Below are 20,035 nucleotides of genomic sequence, written 5' to 3'. Positions count from 1 at the left end.
ACTCCTAAAACCAGACTTTAACAGGCAGTCAGTAATCTTACATTTGGTTAGCTGTGCTGGCCTTTAAGAATAATAAATAAATAAATTCCTTGAGAACATATGCAGCACACTCCTGACTAACATGCCAGCCAAAACGCGCTCTTTCAGCAGACAGAATGCCAATGTTACACCGAGTTCTGGCAATGCAAATTGTCTTTTACGTAGGTCCAAATGCAAAGAATATCTGGAGTTAAGTATAATTATCCCACTCACAGCTATGTCACTGGTTATTACCATAAGCTATGGATACCAAGGACTCAAATTTCAGCTTGCAAGTAACTTTAAATACATTTGAGAAAGGGGATGGTGTGGCTGGTTTAGCTGTGCTAAGCTAAGCCTGCAGTTCAAAGGAGCTGTGACACAGACAGCAATGCAACCTACACAAAGCTGTCAAGCCCGGGAGCTGCTTGAAGCGAGGTTGTCAGAGGGGCTGGGAAGCATATGCTGTGGGGAGCAGCTTGCTGTTCCTTTGCTGCACTTCCAGGGCACCTCCCTGTCTGGGCTGCAGCGATTGGAATATTTTTACTTGCTGTTCAAACAATGCTACCAAATCACTTGATCTTAAAGTGTTATTATTAAATGTCTGAATCACAGAAGGTATTCCCTGTGCTGGATGTCAGATAGACTAGAAAAGCAAGGCTCAGCAATCTCCTACCCCTCAGCACCTTTATCCTGATTTTAACATACCTTTACAAGGTCCTTCACAACATCCATTTTGTTGAGCAGGAGACAAACCACGATAAACCTTGCATAGTAACGCAGCTTCTTAACCACTAATTCGGGCCTAGACACAACAAGAACATCACAGCCAAATTTGAGATTAGAATAGAACAGAGGTAGGTAGCAGGGGTAAGGAACAGGAGGAGTTTAAGACCAGAGCAGGACTGAACACCTGCAGATTAAGAGTTCTGACTGAACTCATGTGGTGATAATAGCTACCTGGCTGCTTGGAGGTTTAGTTAAAACTGAGTACAGAGACATAAAAAATAATTTAAGAAAGCCACAGCCTTCTTACGTGTCAGGGGCATGGGAGTCAGGTACCACGGCTGGCTCTTCAAACCTTGCTGTACTGCAGCACGAGCTGATGTTCCCCTGAAAGGCCTGATCAGAATCAAACAGATTCCTCTGCCTCAGCTCAACTGACCCATCTTCCACTCACAGCATTCTGGGTCCCAGCACTGATACTACACAGGATTCAAACTGACAAAACTTTGGGGCTAATGGCTTTCTATCCAGGACCAGGTAAAAGAATATTCTTTCAGTCATACAGCTAATCTCTTATTTATCCTGAATTTTTCAGTCGTAGCAGAAGGATTAAAAGAAACTCCTGTAAACAACACAGGTTCTATCCCAGTTATGCTCCTACAGTTTACAGCTCTTTGCTGCCTCCATACACCTTCCTAGTCTCAAAAAAACAAAGGCCTCCATTCAGACATACCTGTCTTCTTTGTTGACTTGGGAGTAGTAGGACCTCTGCCTGATTGCTGAGTAGAAGGAGAAAGCCTCATTGAGATAGCTGGTTTCAGAGGTGCGCAAGCTGCAGGGGAACAAGGGGATCAGCTCACTGCCTCAGAGGGAAAGCCATGCCAAACCCTCCCTTCCTGCCCCCTCAGCCATCCTGTGCATCCATGGCAAAACTCCCTCCTCAAGTACCATCGTATGAAAGCCAGACTCATTCTGGGAAGGCAGATGTCAGAGCTTGGATCCCATTTTAGGTAACAATCAAAGCTGCCCATCTTGCACCCACACGTACAGGTGATGGGTTCACTGAACAGTCTAAAGGGACACTAAGCTCCCAAACTCGTAAATCACACTTTTGCACAACATTCCGATGCAGCACACATGGAAGACACTTTGGAGGCAGGAGCGAAGTCCTTGGGCAGTACCAGTGTGACCAGCAATGTGGCACCAGCCTCACAGGGGCCTTTCCCTGCAGCACCCCATGCAGTCCCCAGGGCCCTCATTCAGAAACTGGCATTGTGACTCAGCCCAATCACTGATTCCTCCTGACTGAGCATCCAGACATTTGGCATGCAGCTGCCACTAACCCTGCATTGCCCACTGCATCCTCTTCTGTGCTTACTTACTAATAATGGTAATAGAGCTGCCCAATCTTGGAAGCAATTTCCCCAATTTGCCACCTCTTCAACCCATACCGATTGTCCAATACTTGTCTATGTCGCAAGAGAGAAAAGAAAGATTAAAAGGATTCCCAAATTTCCCAGAACATCCCACCAGACAAGACAAAGAGCCATTGCAGGGCCAAATTCAGCTTTCATTACTGGTGCAGCATTGCCAGCAGCAGCCCCTCACAGAGCCAACAGCACACACACCCCACAACAAGGGCCATTTATCTTGCATAAACTTGCAAGAACCAGACATAAGTGTGTTGCACAAAATACACACAACAAAAGGTCACAGCTTCCCAGGAGAACACTCAGACTATGCAGCCAGAGGAAGGTGTGAAGGATCAGAGCCCACGCAGCAGCAAGAGACTTCACACCATTCCAGATTCTGCTCTGCAGAATCCATTACCTCCTTGGTAAGAAATTAAAGCACCTCACACTCAGGTAAAGCAAAAGGATTTGTTAAAAAAGTCACACTGAAAACTCTGCAACATTTTAATTCAATAGACTGTGAGCACTGCAGGAAGCTGCTGTTCCCTCCCTTCATGCTTGAACAACACAGTGAAATCTCAATCTTAGCTGGGGCCCTGGGCATACCAGAGATTAAAGCTGCACTTAAACCCACACAACGCATCTGCCTACAACATTCCCTTACCGGTGCTGCTGTTGGAACTTCCAGAGCTTGGTGTAAACATCAAATGTTCGCCCAAAATAGGATTGCCACTGCTTCTGCCCATACTGAGGTAAATCCCTGCAAGAGACAGTGACAAAAGCAGAATTAGGAAGCAGAATCCAGTCAGCCCAACATGACAGGAGCATGTCTGCGCCAAAGTCAGAACAGCTTTGTTCAGGATTCACCCGGCATACTTTAGAATTCTGCCTGCACCCAGAACTACAAGAACCATGATTCCCAGAGTTTCTCAAAACCTGTTGTTATTGGATCTCTCCAAACAGGAAATGACCATGTTCCTACAAGCAACAGGTGTTTGAAAACATCTTACAATCTTGCTAAAAGAGAAGTAATTTTATGGTTATATCCACAGAAAGACAAACTGGACTCTTGAAATATCGTAATAAAGAAAAACCCTACCCAAGAGCAAGCAGAATAACCCAGTGGAAATCAGTTAGTTTGGACTGATAATATTTATTGTTACTCATTAAGGAAATAATCTTTTTCAAACAGATAAGGCTGTTTCAGAAACAGAGCCAGTGCCATCACAAACAAAACTGCTGCCCCAGTGTCACCAGGTCAGGGCAGCATATGGATGCTCACAGCTAACATTCACTGGATTCTGTTACACCATTACCACATTTGTCACCCTCTATCTCACAGTTAGTGACATGACACAACCTGAGAACTTCTGGATTTTTCCTGTCAGTTTCCACCGCTACAAGGTGAGTCAGTCAACCCAGTTCAGTTCTGCTCTCCTATCTCCTATTTGATTTCCATGCTGTGGTATATTTCCACCCCACAACTATGATGTATTCCTAAGGATTTGGGCATTAAAGGTTTGTGCTCTCAACCCTCACTCCTCCCATCTCCAGGGAGTGACCTGAATCTTGAAACAAATGCAACAGAGGAGACAAAACCCCTGAGTCCCACTGAGCACATGTTCCCTACACATCTACACCAAGGCTCATTCAAAGAAGGTGCACAACTATACAAGTGGAAGTAGAACAGCTTTTCCAAGACAGCATCCTCTTTCATTTGACTCAAGATTGATTTCCGCAGGGAATGCTCTCTCAAATCACTGTGCTGGTTCATGTACCACCCTCAGCAGACAGAAGAGCAGCACATTCCACTTCCAAGCCTGGAGGGTAGAGACCAAGGGAAGCACCCCCTTTAGGAAACCTTGCCATGTCCTCCGAAAAGAGTCAGAGAAGCAGAGCAGTACACACCATTTCAGAGCAGCATTCTGGCCTCTTTCTGCTCACTGTAATTGCTTTAACAGCACCCGAGGTAGGAAAGGAAATTAATATTCCTCTGCTTGTCAGCCAACTGTACTTCCCACACAGCTTGAAGGGACCTAGCTCAGCTACTACAAGTAAAATGAATCCCTTACCAGCTACAGCTCTTACCAGCCTGGAAAAGCATTCCAGTACTTGGTGCAGATATTCCATGAAGATGCCAAGGAATCTGGGCAGAATTTTACTAAATTAAAAAACAAAAAAATCCCTTCAAACTTGCAATTGGCTGCTCAAAATCTTGCAACATATGTCGGTGTAGCAAGGGGTAAACAGGAATATAAATACGTGCTTCAGGGTACCAACATCTTCATTCAAATACAGCTTGATACAAACATATGCAAGTTTAAAGCATTTTCTGCAAGGAACGATTCACCACCTTCTCTTGTTGTAATAGATGTAAACATTTTAGCTAAACAAAAGAAGCTAAGGCACTGTCCAAACACACACCCAAGATACAGCGCAGACTTCAATATAGCAAGAGGTAGCTTTAACTTAATTAGCATATCCACAAGATTCAATGTTTAATTGTATTAAAAAAGAAGTGAATACAAATACAAAACAATACTAAAATGGATAATTAAAAAAAAATGATACAAATCAAAGTTCCCTGGCACTAACTCATAGAATGACTGGATTAACAAGCTGACTTGAAGAGCCTTACCCATAGTAAAATGGCTTTCTAGGCCAAGTTGCTCAGGACATTTGAGCAAAGGTCTAACATATAGGAAAAAGAAAACACCCTTCTCTCAAACACCGAGAAGCAGGTATGTGCACAAACTAAGAAATAACCGGTTAACTATGGGCTGATCATGCTCATGCATGTATTCCTCATCAGTGAGCTAATTAGTACGCTCTCTAAACCTCACCTGTCACCTACTCATTCCACACCTTCCTCTGCACAAGCCTAAACACTCTAACGTAACCTAAACATAAAGCCCAGCTCAACTCACTGCACTGCGTTAGATTTGGGTATCTGAAAATCAGCGGTGTTTTAAGAAGCCTCTGTTAGTACAGTGTCCGTGCGTTTGGCCGCTGCTGTCCGCAGCCGCTGCTGGGTGTCCACACGGATATTCCTCAAGCAGCGTGCTCGCCTAATTGCAGCTGGCATAGCTGCACAATACCATGGATTCCTCGGCTCCCCAGGGAACGGGAAAGATCTCCATGGAAACAGACAGTAGCACTTGTTCTTTTGATAGTATTCTGACATGGCTGTAATAAAACTTCATTTATGACAATACATTACTGAGGTTTCACTACAGCTTTTCACAGACAAGAGCTGCCCTTGCTGCCATCCCTTTACTGCTTTGTGCTGAACATCATGCATGTTGCTCCCATGTACCAAGAAATTTTGCCATGAGAAAACGGATGCATAAGCAAAAGAGGACATTAAGTGCAGTTTTTTTAATAGGACATGGGGATATGCACTATTTGGTGAGAAACAGCCCAAAAGAATCCCAAAGCCTCGGCTGACTGCAGAGTGGGCTTTTAACACAGCTCCTCCCACCAAAGGAGACAGGGAATACATGATCCAAATTGAGGACTAAAGACCTATGTTATAGCAAGACATTTTGCTACTTCCAGATCTACAGAAGGACACCAGAGCAGTGAGGAGAGACAAAGGCAGCAAGTTTTCCTGTGGGGTGTGCCCAGCCCAGAACCGGTGGCATGGGGGCACCTGCTCTGACTGGACACCACTACAGGAGGGATAAAGGGGCAACCAAATGAATCCAAACGCAGGGGAGGGACTGGAGATTTCATTTAGGACAGTACAATAGCCACAATACAAGTGGAAACCATTTCCAATTTCTTGGCTTTTAAAACATTCCAAACAGGACATGAAGACACAAATTCCCATGTTCTAGAACGATGAGTTTCTCCCCCTGGGTGCAGAAGACTGTTTCTTTTGCTGCAGTAGAGTGGCTGGTGGATAAATTTCACAGACAGTCCAGAACTTTATCCAACTCTTGCTGTACTCTTTGACTCCACAAAGACCAGCACTACTTACGTGCTCATAATCAATTCTCTGTCAGGAGTTCATTTCTGCCATGCTGCCAGATAATACTGGCTGAAACCCAGTTAAAGGTGCTGAGGTGTGCTTGGCCAGTGCCACATGCAAGTTGTCACACAGGGACATTGAAGATGTTGAGAGAGTCCTAGAGACTCAGCAGTGCACTTCAAAGAGGAAGGCTACAATAACTGTAAGTTTAATATTCAAAGCTTTAAACACATTCACAGCTTTGACAGGTGATAAAAAGAGACAATTTCCTTTTATGTTCACAGGCTTGTAGTAGTTACAGGCTCCTGTTCCCACAACCTGAGCAGCAGTGGGATAACAGTGCTGTGCTGCGCAGCCAGAAGGTCCCCCCTGAGCCTCCTCTTGTCCAGGCTGAGGCCCCCCCCAGCTCCCTCTGCTGCTCCTGGTGTTGGAGACCTTTCCCCAGCTTTGTTCTCATCTCTGGATACACTCCAGCCCCTCAGTGCCTCTCTTGCCATGAGGGGCCCAGAACAGGACGAGGCGCCTCACCAGTGCCCAGTACAAAGGGACAATCACTTCTCTAAAATATAGTTGTGGAAAGTCTTAATTCCTTGAAGTTTCAGGCTTCTTTGTGATACTGAACCCACTTAAGCACTTTTTAACATTTAAAAGAAAATAGTACCAGTGACAGTACACCATGACAAACTGCTTCCTTTCACCCTCCCTCTTCTCAGCCTTTTTCAAAAAAAAAAAGCAAATGGGAGTGGGGAAAGGGGAGAAAAGAGCCATTGGAACATACTTCATTAACAGTTTATTCTAACTTATGGCCCAGGGCACAGACACTAGAAAGACAACCCCCTCTGTGTTATCCTAGCAGGCACGGCCACAGGAGATGCTATCACTAGGAGCACGAGCACAAAGTACACTTTCGAGCAGCAACCTTGGCAGACCATCATATGTTTTCCTCAAATGCTGTATTTGGCATCTGTATTGGGAAGAGAGGAAGGAAATGCTACTGAAACAAAGACGTGGCAGGCTGAGCCCTCGCAATTTTTGGCAGCAGCAACAGCTAAGCAGCTGCCAACACAGCTATAGGCTCAGCTCCCTGTAGCTGAAGTGCCCAGAGGAGGTTTTGGGAAGGAAATCATTGCTCTCCTCTCCCTCCCCCATCACTTCTTTTCCATGAAACATGATAGGGGCAAGAGAATGGCATAAAACGCAACACTGAAAGCCACCATCATCTTCAAAACAGAAGGTGTCAGGCATGCATCAAATACATTTATTATGCTGGAGGGAAAAGCAAGCAACTGGACTAAGAATTGGGATGCTTGCCAAGACATTTCCAGGTGAACTCCCCAGAGAACAAGCACTAACAGAGGAGATACCTGAGAATTATAATGTTGCTTTATCTTGTCATTATGCCCATGGAAATCACAGGTCTTAGAGGTGAAATGGTGGTCAAGTGTAAGAAGTAACTGTGCCAGGTTACAGTAAGGACAGAGGCAGGTTCTGGAATGTTCTGGAATGTTCCTATTTTCACACAGCAGAACTGGCTGCTTAAGCCCATCTCTCTATTTTTATTTGTCATACTTCATCCAAAGGTATTTTCCATTTTCTTTTCATTTAGCTGGACAAGAAGGTTTCTTTCTGGAAAAGTACCATGGATATACTGAGAAACTCCATCCCTCATCTCAAAATTTGACACAAGCACTACCTCCCTCCATGGCAAAAGGAGGGACAGAATGGCTGGAGGTTCTCTGCCACCTCTCTGATCTGAACTGGAGCAGCATGCAGCCACACATCAACTGTGTTCATTCGTACTCTTCAGTGACTCAGGCCAAAATTTCAAACAAAATCTGTCCAAAAGCCAGTGTAGTGTCATATACAGTCCTGGAAATCCTGGTCTCAAGATCTCAGTCCTTTTGTTTTAGACTGTCTTTCATGGGGGGGTCAAATGCCATCTCCAAGAACTCCTTGTCTCTACTGCCCATTTGCCATTCAGATTTTGGAGCACAAACTGTTTGTTTTGGATTTGGTAATCAACTTCTAAAGCACATGAAAGGATTATCAATAGCAGGGGGTGGAGGAATTAAAAGCATCTTTGCTAACCATCTGTGTTTGACTAACAGCAAGCTATAAGGGCCCAAACATACAGCATTACTCAGAGACCAGTAAGAGGCTGAACTGCCAACCAAATATGAGCTCAAACCCCTGTTACTTAAGAGACTCTACAGCAAAGCTTAGAAATAAAGCAGCTTTGGATACATGCTGTTTAACTCAGCATATATTGACATAAACAGGATATCCATATCACTGTCCAAACGTGGATGCTCCTGCAGACAAACCAGCCAGACCTTCTAGCTGTTGTTGCAGCTGCTTTGTAGATAAATGTAATTTTACTTTTTTCCACAGTTCAGATTAAGCATTTGTTTCCCAGATACATACAGGGTATGGTTTGAATGTTTCTGTTTATGGCTTCCTAAATTTCTTCCCCAAAAATATTCCCTCTCCTCCTTCCCTCCCATCTAGACCAATCCTTCTCATTCCTTTCTTTTTCCACAGAGACTGTGGTGTTTTGGATTTGCATGCTGTTGACTGTACACAGTTACACCTAATCCTTAATTGTGCCCTTCAAACACACCATTTCAGCAATAATCACATCAATTTAATGGAATTTCCAACTTCTAGTTTACTATTAACTGGAACCTCTGCTCCTACAGACATTCTTAACATACACGGTCCAGAAGTACCCATACAGAGGTGCATTGTTCTCTCCTAAACAAACTTACTGGGTTTGGGTTTGAAGTGTTCACTGTACCACTGACTTCAGCATTGCATACTGCAGTGTGTATTCCAAGGCTTTTCTGAAGGAATACTGTCAAAAATCCACTAACCTTAAGCCATTGAAGAGCTGCTTAGATTTATCCAATAAGTAGCAAAAGTCTGTCACCGTTTTTCTCTCTGCTTGAGGAATATCATCTTCAGCTCCCCCTGATGACATGATTTCTTTTAGGGCAAGATCAGTCCTATGAAGAAGAAAATAGCCATATTACTCAAAAATCAAGGGCTGCTATGAGGTCATCCAGACTGAGATGCATGTTCAGTTCCATGGGGATGTAACACAGAGCATGCAGTTCTCCACAGGTTACTCTTCTCAAGACTCATTAAAAAAAAACAGCTGCGAATCAAGGCATGGGACTAATTGTTGCACAATGCACTAGTTAACAGAGCAAAATTAAAAGTAACAGTGGTACAACAGTCACAAAATAAAATAACTCTGAGGACTGTCTTCACAAACACAAAACTGCCAATGAAAGGACTGTAGCACAAACAGCACTTGGGTTTCACACTTGGACAAAGAAATCCTCTCCAAATTTGCCTTCTGCAGAGGTGCTTATCCTGCAGCTGTATTTAGAGAGACCAGCCTCAGTTCTCCTTACATTTCATTTTCTTCTGCAAGTGCTGAAAGCTGTTGCTCAATAGCTCCTATTGCTGAAACAAGGCAAATTTAGCCAGAATGCTAAAAAGTACCCTACCATCCCTCCTCTCTGCATCCTCATGACTTTAATTCCATGGCTTGCATTGCCCACAATCATACCTGCAGATCCATGTTTATTCTTCGTATGAGTAAAATGTTATATTGTACAATAATCACAGTAAGATATAACGTAGCTAACTGTAGTATTGAGTAAGTAAGGCAATATGAAAGCTTACAGAGGCAGAGTAGCTTTTAAAAATATTACTCCAAAGATACACAGGTATCAAATTATCCTTTTGAACATACAAAGATGAGCTACAGATTTTGCAGCAGCAGCAACAGCCAAACATCTCCTCTGGAAATGGCTGCTAGGTGTTCAGCTCTGCCACGCTCAGGATTTTTGTGCAAGATAAACATACTTCTAACTGGGCAAATGCAGAGCTTTTACTTCCAGCAGCTTCTCTACCAGTTTTGGTTTAAGTGTGTGTTAAGCAACAAGTTTCCATTTGTGCAGCAGCTCTGTTTGGATGCTATTTGCACAAATAATTACCTACACGTCCCAGTCCAAGGCAGGAAATGGCAAAGCTAACTCTTTCCAGCCATTGGGAAGCACCCGGAAGTATCTTTTAGCAACTGTCCCAAAAAATCCCTCACAATAACTAAAGAGGCTTCAGAAATGCTTCCCTGAACAAATACTTCATGCCTAACAAATGCAGGAGAAATTGGCAGTTTCCACCCAGCTTTTGGGGTAAGTTAGAGGGCCATCCTGCCAACCAAGCAGTCTCATGATTTCCCAGTTTAGAGAAGATGCAGCCCACATAGACTTGCTTTTACACACCCACGTGAAAGCACACCGGAGCACCAGTGCAAGGCTGTGGGGGCATTGCACAAACCACTTGTTGAAGAGCTCCAGAAAAAGGTAAAAAGTGTCTCTGTATTGTCAGGGAACTGCAATATGGGTGCCAGAATCCAAATGCCAGATGTCACAAGCTTTGGCATGAGGACGTGAACATTGTGAAGCACCAGGCTGTGTCTGAAGCCTCCGAACATTCACATTTACACAGCACAGAACAAACAACACCAAGTATTTAAAGCACCAACATATGAGATTGAAGTGAACAGTGAGACCTAAAAGACAGATGTCAGAAGTAGCCAGGAGGGGTGATTCAGGAATTTCAGGAAGAGGGACAATACCCCAGGTCCTGTGTGCTCCGCAGCAAGGGTGACCTAAATCCTGCAGCGAGGCCGTGGGTTCTGTGCTCCACCGTGGTAGTCCAGGCACTCCAGAGCAGCTTCAGACACATTTGCAAAAAACTGAGGAGCTTGCTTAAATTGCAAAGTATGTTTCATACAGTCTAGATATCAGTCTTTTAATTTCATGGCAGTGAATTTTATTTTACACTATCCTTAAGTTATACTACCCAACAACCCCAACCGCTGCCAACATAACCTGTGTTAGCCCTGGCACAGGAAAGTAAAACCAACTAGGTTTTGCATCATTTTTTTAAAACCAAGTAGTTCTCACGTGGAAGAAGTTCACCAGACCCACTGTGAAGAGACCATTTATGCAATCAATAAAAGATACACTAGAAAATCCATAGCCTGCCAGCGTGAAAGGTATCGGAAGGCAGGAAAAACACGTGAAGCTGGCTTTTCCAGGTGACAGAGAAGGAAAATAAAATTAGTTATCTCATGCACTGGTTTTGGCTTATCATGCTCTGGAGGGGATGGTATTTGGTGCTGTACAAAGGAAGAGCTACTACCAGGAGCAGCTCGGGAGAGGAGGAGGTGCTCCTGCACTAAGGACTGTGTTGTAATGCAGCAGCAGTACAGACAGGAGGGAGAATTATTATTAGAACAGCAAGTGGGCACAGTAAAGGGAGGAATACAGACCCTGACATCGCCCTTTCCTAAGGGACTGCTCAGCTCCAAATTAACAATATAAATGAAATGCAGCCAGGAGCACATCCACAACAGGGATCTCTCTTTCCCTTTGATACTAGAAGTTATCACATGCATCTGTGCTCATCTGCAGACAGACAGTTCCCCCAGTTTTGACAGCCCAGCTATGCCACGAATATCACCTACTTAATTTTCTGTTCTGTGTTTCATGCTTTTTGCTTTCTTTCATGCAAAAGAAACTGTTGGGCTGATTTGCACGACAATTTTTCTTAAGTAACACGTTAAAAAAATGCTCTCCAGAGTCTGCAAAAGGAGACACTGAAACATTGGTTTGAAAGACTGTTAGAATAAGTCAGAAAATGGTGGCTTCCAGCAGAACTTATTATTCTCTCAAAGATTTTGCCAACTCCTCAGGCCATACAAGGCAGAAAACCCGTGCTAGCCAAGCCCCACACTTGGTGTGCCAGTTTCTTCCCTACATGTTCTCATAACACAGAATTCCAGGTTAGTGTAGTGTAATACATTAATGGATTTTACAAATTCATCCCATTGCAGCACCCAGGGTAGCAGAGCTTTACAGACATCCCAGAGGATGGCAGTTAAAGATGGAGCTGAAGGGCAGCGGGAAGAGGGATATGGGACAGGGATGGAGGTTTCATGGTGCTGGCCAGTATTTTAAAAGTCAGATGTCACTTACATCACACACGTCTCCACTTCCCTGTGGTTTGCTGTCTTTTGGCTAAGGTTTACCAGGCTTAGCTGGAAGGGAAAAAGAGTGCTGAAGTTAATGGTATGCACTCCCCACTGGCCCTACCCTGGAACTCAGGCCTGCAAAGCAAGGCAGGCTTTGTGAGTGGTGAGGGAACGCTCTGGGTCAGGGAAATCAAGCTGACAATGCAAGTCCAGCATGGGTACGTTCAATAAGTGCATTACATCCTCTTAGATTTGCTACGTAGCCAGGATCACTGTAAGCTGCCATTCAGCTGCCTGCTGGAAGGGGGGGGGTCATAACTTCACGCCTGACGTGTACAAGCAAATAAAATCTCACACACTGAAGAGGCAGCAATGGTGTAACCAGAGGGCACAGTGGACAGGAGGATGACAGGGGTCTATAAGCTCATGTATCAGTGAGGACAGGTAGAATCAGGAGCAGTTTCCTGAAGCTGCACAGCAGAGTAGGCTGGACATTGACAACTGGTCAGTTGGCACCTTGATCTCCTGACAGAGCACTTGTACAACCCATCTCCCTTTTCTTAAGCCACCACTTCCTCTCAGTTATGGAATCTTGACCGGTTTTCAAACGCTCCAACTCCTTGCTTAGAGGCGCAAGTGGTAACCAAAAACCAAAAGCAAACACACTTTGTTCTTCCATCTTGTTGATACAGGATTTTCCCCAAACTAAAATGTTCCTAGAACAGCTCTCTACAGAAACCAATGGTGGAAAACACATTCCAGTCTATCAGGATTTTAAAGCTGTCAAACCTTGAGTCAGAGACCAGCTCTCTTTCTGCTTTCCATCCTGACACATCTCCCACAGCATCACTGCCAAAAGGGGATGTGACACAAAGCCAGATGCCCAGCTGGTATCTGTTTCTTATCTGCAAATTAACAACACAGATAAAACTAAGCTCCTGATCATTGATACATAAAGCCTGGAACCATCACGTCTCAAATCGCTACCAAAAACCAGCCGATCTTACCTCCACCAAGCAGGATGCCTACCGTGGCTCTCTATTTGCCTCTCCTTTTCCTCTGCAGACTGGCACACTCATGTCTCATGTTTTCTTTCAACGCTATACTGCACGTTTTGGGAAAACCATCTGTGTGTTTCCATGTGATCTGCTCAGAGTGCTAGTCCTGACAGAGCCTCAGACAACACAAAATGCAGTAGAACCCAAATTCATTCCTCTCGCCAGAATACCTAACTCTCCATCAAGAGCCACTGCCCTGAAGTTCCCAAGGCACCACTTGGTTCTGCCCAAGAAACACTGAAATAAATAAATAGCAATTCCCCCAGACAGGCACTGAAAACCTCACAGCCTGCTGGAGTCAGGAATTCAGAGGGAATGGCAATGAGCAGTTATACATCAAACCATTTCTTTATAAAATGTAGGCGGGGGGGAAAGGATTTCCTTATTATTCCAAAGTTTTTAGTAAAATTTGGAAGCAATCACAGACATTCCTCACCCCAACCACTGTTCACCTCAGGGCACGTCTGCACTGCAGTGGCTGCAGCTCTTCCAGATATATCCAGCTCCTTTTCCAGCAGCTCGATGGATGCTGCAGGAGGCATCTGGGAGCAGGCTGAGCCCACACCTGAGCTCCTGGCAAGGCTCAGTCCTGGGGGACAGCAATGCCCATGGCGAGCTCAGAGAGCAAGCGGAGCGTTTGTGTCCCAGCTCTCCTCAGTGTCCTATGGACGTGCACATGGACTGCCACAAGGAAAAGGACACAGCCTGGGCTTTGGGGACACTTGTCTGAACACCACAGTGATAAGCAACTTTAACTTAAGAAACAGAAACAAGCTGTTTTATTTAACTGATAGCACTGGTCAAATCATGTTCTCTCTGCCTGGATGTTTGCTTACTTCAAAGGACACTAAGGAGAAATGAATTACGAGGGTGAAAGCCTGATTTCATATACAAATTACAGTGTGGCTGACAAAATCACCCGCAAATGTAACTAGTTCTAGCAACTACCTCCTATTGGGAATTCTCCAAGAAACTGGTTTTCCTACTAAAGTACACCATTTGTACAGCTAACTTGCAAAAATACTGCTACCTCTAAAGATTAAGCAAGAGGGGAAGTCACTTTTTAAAATAATACAAACATACAAATCCAGTGAGCCTGTGCACGAACACACCCACACTCCTCTGCACAAGCAGTCAGGGCCAGCAGTCACTCCTACAGGGACAGGGAACCTGGTCCCATATCAGCCTGGATTGATCCTTCCCTTCACATCCCAATAAACCCAGCTCTCCGCAGCACAGGGAAAGCTTCCAAGGGCTCCACACAGTCGGAGGGGCTGGCCAGATGCTTCCTACAATGTAACAACTTCCTTCTGTCTGTCCTTCCCTTTAATAGATGCACTGAACATCACTCTACTTCAGCTTCCTCTGAATTTTGTGAAAATCACACAGTAGATAATCTTCAGGACCTCTCTCCCTAGAGCAACAACAGTTACATCAGACAAGGAATTTAAAAGCTGCTAGGAGAAGAAGAAAAAAGAGGAAGCCTGAACGTGCAATTGCATTCCTAAAAAAGGGAAAGGAGAGGGCAGGGGATAAATAAGAAAACAAGACAAACCCACACACGCACATTCCCCAGCTGCACACTGCTGTGGCCAGTGGAAGTGGCAGAGAGCAGGCACTCACAGTTACACAAGAACTGTTATACAAGTTGCACAGATTTTAGTACTGCAAACTGAAAGTTTACTACTCTCACATGAATGCATAATCCGTTCCTCAGCGCATCAGAAGATGAGAAGATCTGCAAAAAGCCTTGCAATAAGACCTCAGAGTTAAGGGGAGCTGCCACCTCTGCATTACCTGTGACATCTCAGCAGAACAGTCTCATGATTTCCTGTGGCAACACCACAAATTCAACTCCATTCTGAGTCAAATGAGTTGAAAAATACAACATGCAGTGTCAATCCCATTATTTTAACTTCAAGTAAGTGCTTCGTCTGTAGAATCAGGCTTTTCATATGTTTCAGACGTCTTTAAAAATCCTTTTATCGCTTAAAAGCACACCTGTCTGTATCCAGAACTGCAGCTTTGGCATCTTTTCTCTCAGAAAAATGCGGAGGTGCTCATTAACATCATGCCATGGAAACCGTGTAGTCCCTTCCTGCCTCCTACTCTGAGATCATGGAAGCCACACCTCACCAGCAGACTCCTCTGAATTCCCTCTGGGCGGAATCACTTTGAACACAAGAGACATGATCTCACCATGGGATGCACGTGGCCTTCAATCGCCTACAGCACACAAAACTTTCGCTTCTCTTCTTTATGTTTCTGCCACTGACAATTTGTTCCACCTTTGTCTGTTCTGCGCCCTCCATGATCCCTCTTTCACTGCAGTTCGCGACCTTTTGTGTATAGAATGAACAAAGGGCACAGGCTAAAAATGTCATCACAGTTGGGCCTCTGCTCTTCTACTGACTTCACTAGTTTGCTATTAGAAATAGGCTCAAGCTCAAAGTCAGACCAAAGAAGAATTTCTGGGTCATCAGAGTCCAGGAATCTCCAGAAGATGGTGCAGAAGCAATGTGGAAGAGGACACAAGTGTTTCTTTTCATCCAAATTCAAATCATGAATCTGTTGTGGTGCTTGCATACCACCTACATGGTACTTAGCAGTCATTTGCTTTGTATGAAAGAGCAAGAGAAAAAAGAACATCAGGCTGGCCCACTCTTGGCAGGGGTGGGAGGGTAGAAGGGAGACAGAAAAACACCATCAGCTGTGGCAGTGAGTTGTGTGTATTTACATTTCACAGGCTGAACTATTTAGTGGTTTATTTACACACAATGTTCTTGGAGCAGCTAAAATGCCAGTTGTGTTTTATCTCGATATTGTGGCAATGTGCATAAGCCACAGAATCATAGGAAGAGTCTGCAAATGAGAGATGAACCTCCTGCATCTGGAAAAGCACGTAAGCCACTGTGAGAAAGGAGAGAGATTTCAGGAGCACAGGCACAACAAGGGCTGAAATGCATCAGTTATGACAAGACACCAAAATACAACCCAGGGACTCGAAAGCAACGACCCAGTCACAATGCAACAGCTTGTGCTGCAGGGATTGCACATCCCAGGGTAACCCTCACAGCCAAGCCAAGCTACGGCACCGGCACGGCAGCCTCGGGTCCCTCCGGCTGCCCCTCCATGTTAGAGTGAGGAGGGAATTGCAGTCAGCTCCATTTTATGCACATTTGATGGCAAGACGCCAACACAACTGTTGACTGAGCCAAATCTGGGCCCCCTTGAACTAAGCCATCACCTAAAGCAGGGTGGAAAAGCACATGCCTCTCGCCTTCCCAGCAGCCAAGTTCCTGAAAAGCATCCCAGTTACAAGAACGATTTTTCTTTCTTTCCTCTGACAACAACTGACGTTTAACTCTTTTTTGTACACTCATTAATTTGAAATGGAACAGCTAACATCAAGCTGCATTGTAGAGCAATGGGATGGAGAGGCTTCTTTCCAGCGAGCCAAATGATTTACTGGCTGGCCCAAATGGCAGCTGAGGCCAGTGCCCGATCTGGAGGGCAGCTGTCGTCACACTCTGCAGCCTGTTCCCATCCTCGGCCAAGGTGCCAATGGCTGCCTTCCAACTGGAACTGTACTCTGACAAAAGGGAATGCAGGACAAGCTTGGGAAAGCTTTCTGATCCCTTCGGTTCACTTCTTCCCTCCAAACCGGTGTTTGCTGGGAGCTGCCAGCAAGCTTGGGAATTGCATGGATCATCACTCTGGGAATTCACCTTCCTGAGCAGGTACTGCTCCTGAACTGTGCCTCTGCCTCACAGCAGAGAAATTCCTCTGCTGACTTCTGCTTTAATTATATTTTTAAAACTCAGCTATTAGGCTGTGTTCCATTACATTAATAGCAATAATTAAAAATACCTCAAACAACAAGTCCTCTAAACCTGCAGTTCCATCCAGTCTTTCTGGCATCGCACACTTCCTTTCCTGACTGACATCCTCAGGGAACCAGATTGATGGTTACTCCATTCCATCCCTGCTGCAGGGCTGTGCTGCGTTCTCTCAGCACATGTAAGCTGCAAGGTAATATTTGTATTGGCAACTTCCTTACATACTTTACAGAACCAGACCTCCATTTGACCCTCAGTGCAGCTCCCACACACAACTTGGTCCACTCCTTTGAACTGTCTCCTCCTGCTGCAACACATACTCCATACCACACCTCTGTTTCCAGCCTGTTCAAAAACTACACATCTTGAACAGAGCTTTTGTGCTTCAACAGTGCAACTTAGCCACAAAAGCTAAGCCTGCAGAATGCTCTTATGCAAGAATACCAAACAGAATTATTATAAAATCTGCATGTACAAGTCCTGGTTGTCCTTCTACAAAGACTGCTCCAATGAAAGCAATCACTTTTAAGAAAAAAATGAGAGCTGTGTAAAGTTATGTGTAAAAAGACATCAACATCCAGGTTTTTATGGCCAGAATCCAACAGCTGTACTGTGCTTTAGGGGGCTAGTGGGGGCATTGGGGGTTTTTGTTTAATATCAGTTCCATTTCAGCTCTTTAGGCAGTAACACCACCTCAGAACAGACTTTCACACCGGAGATCCTCCTTCCTTACCCAAAGCACACCAAGCAGAATAAGAGACAAACCAACAAAGTAACACATCCAGATGATCCAATGAATTCCCATTATCCATCTGTGCCGCAGCAGATCATCAACTCCACTTAACGCCAACAGAGCTAAACCAGAATAAAAGTGATGCAAGAAGAGGGGAGATGTGAGTGGCACACGGAAGCGAGGCAGCTGCAGTGCGAGCAGGGGACTGTGCAGAGCATCATGTGACAGGAGCAGCAGCCGCGGGAGAGCTGCAGCCCCCGGCCCCCACCTCCCCAAATCTGTGCCCTCTGTGCAAGGCCACAGACACCACCATCTGATTTCAGTGCAGAACTGACTAGGGTTAGAAGCTTCTCGATGTTTTGAATCGTTACACTCCATTTTTATTACTTGCCTCCACAAAATAAAACAGGGACACAGAAATGATTAACAATGAGCTTCATGTTCCTCCCGCTGGAATGCACTTTCAGCATCTTTATCACTTGTAGATCGAGTTTCTCAAAAGAGCACAATGAGCACAGAACACAGTATCATTCTTACACATAGAGCAAAGCCCAGCTAGACATCGTTGTGATAAAATCTTCCCATGTTTGTAAGGGAGATGGATTGCCAATTGAATTTTGATACTGTATTGTAGCTACATTTCAAGACAAAACAATGATCACATTCTCCTTTGTAGCACAACGAAACACTTCCTCTCTCCATATAGTTTCTGTGAATGGTTTTTCTATTCCCTGCAGTAAAGGACCTGGCCATCACATTCGTGACCGTCTGTATTGCCTTGGCAGCCCAGAACGACTGGAGAATAATGCTCTCTGCTCCTAGTGAAGTGACTCACTCTTTCTTTCACTTAACAGAAATCGTGGTCCAATTTATCCAAAGATCTTAAAAGAGACTGTATTAATCTGATTTGAAAATGAAGCCTCTTTTTTCTACACACACGATCCCCAGCAGGACACCAGGCTCCCAAAGTGCTCCCTCCACTGTGCCAGGGACAGCACACCTACCACACCACAGGTTCAGGTGGTGTGAGGAGACCCCAGGCAGCAAATCCCACAGCAAGACCCATACCAGGATGATTTTCCACGATTTGCAGAGACTGGTACCACCACAGCAGTCCTGCTGCCTGCGGGAGCAGTGGGAAGCACACGCATGCTGGGAGACTCACTCACATTTTAGTCTTCATATGGTCCCACAGCGCTGCTTTGCATTAGCTTGGACAAGATGCCCTGAATTACAGGGTGCATTTGGATAGCTCATGCAAAATCTAGGTATTTTTTATATTAAGTGGTCCATTTTGCAGGCTGGAGGACTAGAAGTGCTTGGCCCAGACACGGCTAAAGCATGGAACCTTGGAGTCTGGTTATTAAATGACAGACATGCAACTCAGACCTTGATGAAAACAGGTCTTATTCTGTGGTGGGAGATGAGATCTAGAGCTGAAAACCAGCAGTTTTGATCCTGGATGTTTTACCAGGTGATGGACATTTTTATAGGGCAAGAAATTTGAGGGGATGACACAACACAACAACCGTCCAGCTACTGTCCCCCAAGGGCATCTCATGTCACCTATTGTCCAAGCCACTTCTCTGTACAAAAGAAATAAAATTTGGTGACAAGGGAACTGCTGCGATAGAAGTTGAAAATCAGAACAAATCCGTGATGATTCCATCAAACCCGCAGTTTGGATATCCAGCACTGCACAGACTGCTCCCATAAAATCCTGCAACATTCCACCCCGACGGGTTCGTTTGCCGATGCCGGACGCCGCTATCTGTCACCGGCGTGCTCAACACCCACAGCCTCGCCCGCCGCAAGCGGGAAGGGAGCGCGAGCAACGGAGAAGTTAATAAAGAGGGGGTCGTCTGGGCAATTATTTCAGCTACGCTGCCAACCCAGGCCTAAGCGTTAGACGTGTCACATCGCGTTCCTCCTCTCCGTTAGCAGCAGAGACAGCGGCGAGCCCGGCCCCGTGCAGCCGCCGGGCCTCGGCAGCTCCCGCCCCCGCCGCCCCTGGCCGCGGCACCGGGCACGGACCCGCCGCGCCGCCGGGGGATGTTCCGCACAGCCCCCGCCCGCACCTGCCGCCTTACCTGGGCTCCCACTCGCGGCGGGGCTCTTCCGCCGGGTCCGGAGCTCTGCGGGGGCGAGACCGCGGTGAGGGGCGCGCCGCCGCCGGGCCTGCCCCGAGGCGCCCGCAGCCGCCGCCGCTCCCTCCCGCCCTCGC

General features: G+C 45.5%; 1 protein-coding gene across 12 annotated transcripts in view; it reads right to left on the bottom strand.

The window, feature by feature from the left end:
* Nucleotides 1-20,035, bottom strand: part of SCAI (suppressor of cancer cell invasion) — a 35,427-nt gene that overhangs the window by 14,407 nt on the left and 985 nt on the right. For 2 of the 12 annotated variants that reach the window (XM_042052401.1, XM_042052402.1), the window contains exons 1-6: nucleotides 10,781-12,162; nucleotides 9,003-9,134; nucleotides 2,821-2,916; nucleotides 2,127-2,213; nucleotides 1,478-1,576; nucleotides 727-823 (exon numbers count right to left, since the gene is read on the bottom strand). In XM_042052401.1, the coding sequence (XP_041908335.1) occupies nucleotides 727-823; nucleotides 1,478-1,576; nucleotides 2,127-2,213; nucleotides 2,821-2,916; nucleotides 9,003-9,134; nucleotides 10,781-10,890 (621 nt within the window). In that variant the 5' untranslated portion in view covers nucleotides 10,891-12,162. Of the gene's footprint in view, nucleotides 1-726; nucleotides 824-1,477; nucleotides 1,577-2,126; nucleotides 2,214-2,820; nucleotides 2,917-9,002; nucleotides 9,135-10,714; nucleotides 10,739-10,780; nucleotides 12,163-12,185; nucleotides 12,255-15,036; nucleotides 19,740-19,901; nucleotides 20,018-20,035 lie in introns of those variants that run through there. The other 10 variants (XM_042052407.1, XM_042052408.1, XM_042052411.1 and 7 more) reach the window with 10 other exon arrangements.

The sequence above is a fragment of the Corvus kubaryi genome, unplaced genomic scaffold (assembly GCF_017639235.1).
Source record: "Corvus kubaryi isolate FWS band 111438036 unplaced genomic scaffold, C.kubaryi_AGA036_p1.0 78, whole genome shotgun sequence".
Lineage (NCBI taxonomy): Eukaryota > Metazoa > Chordata > Aves > Passeriformes > Corvidae > Corvus > Corvus kubaryi.
This window is presented reverse-complemented; position numbering and strand designations above follow the sequence as displayed.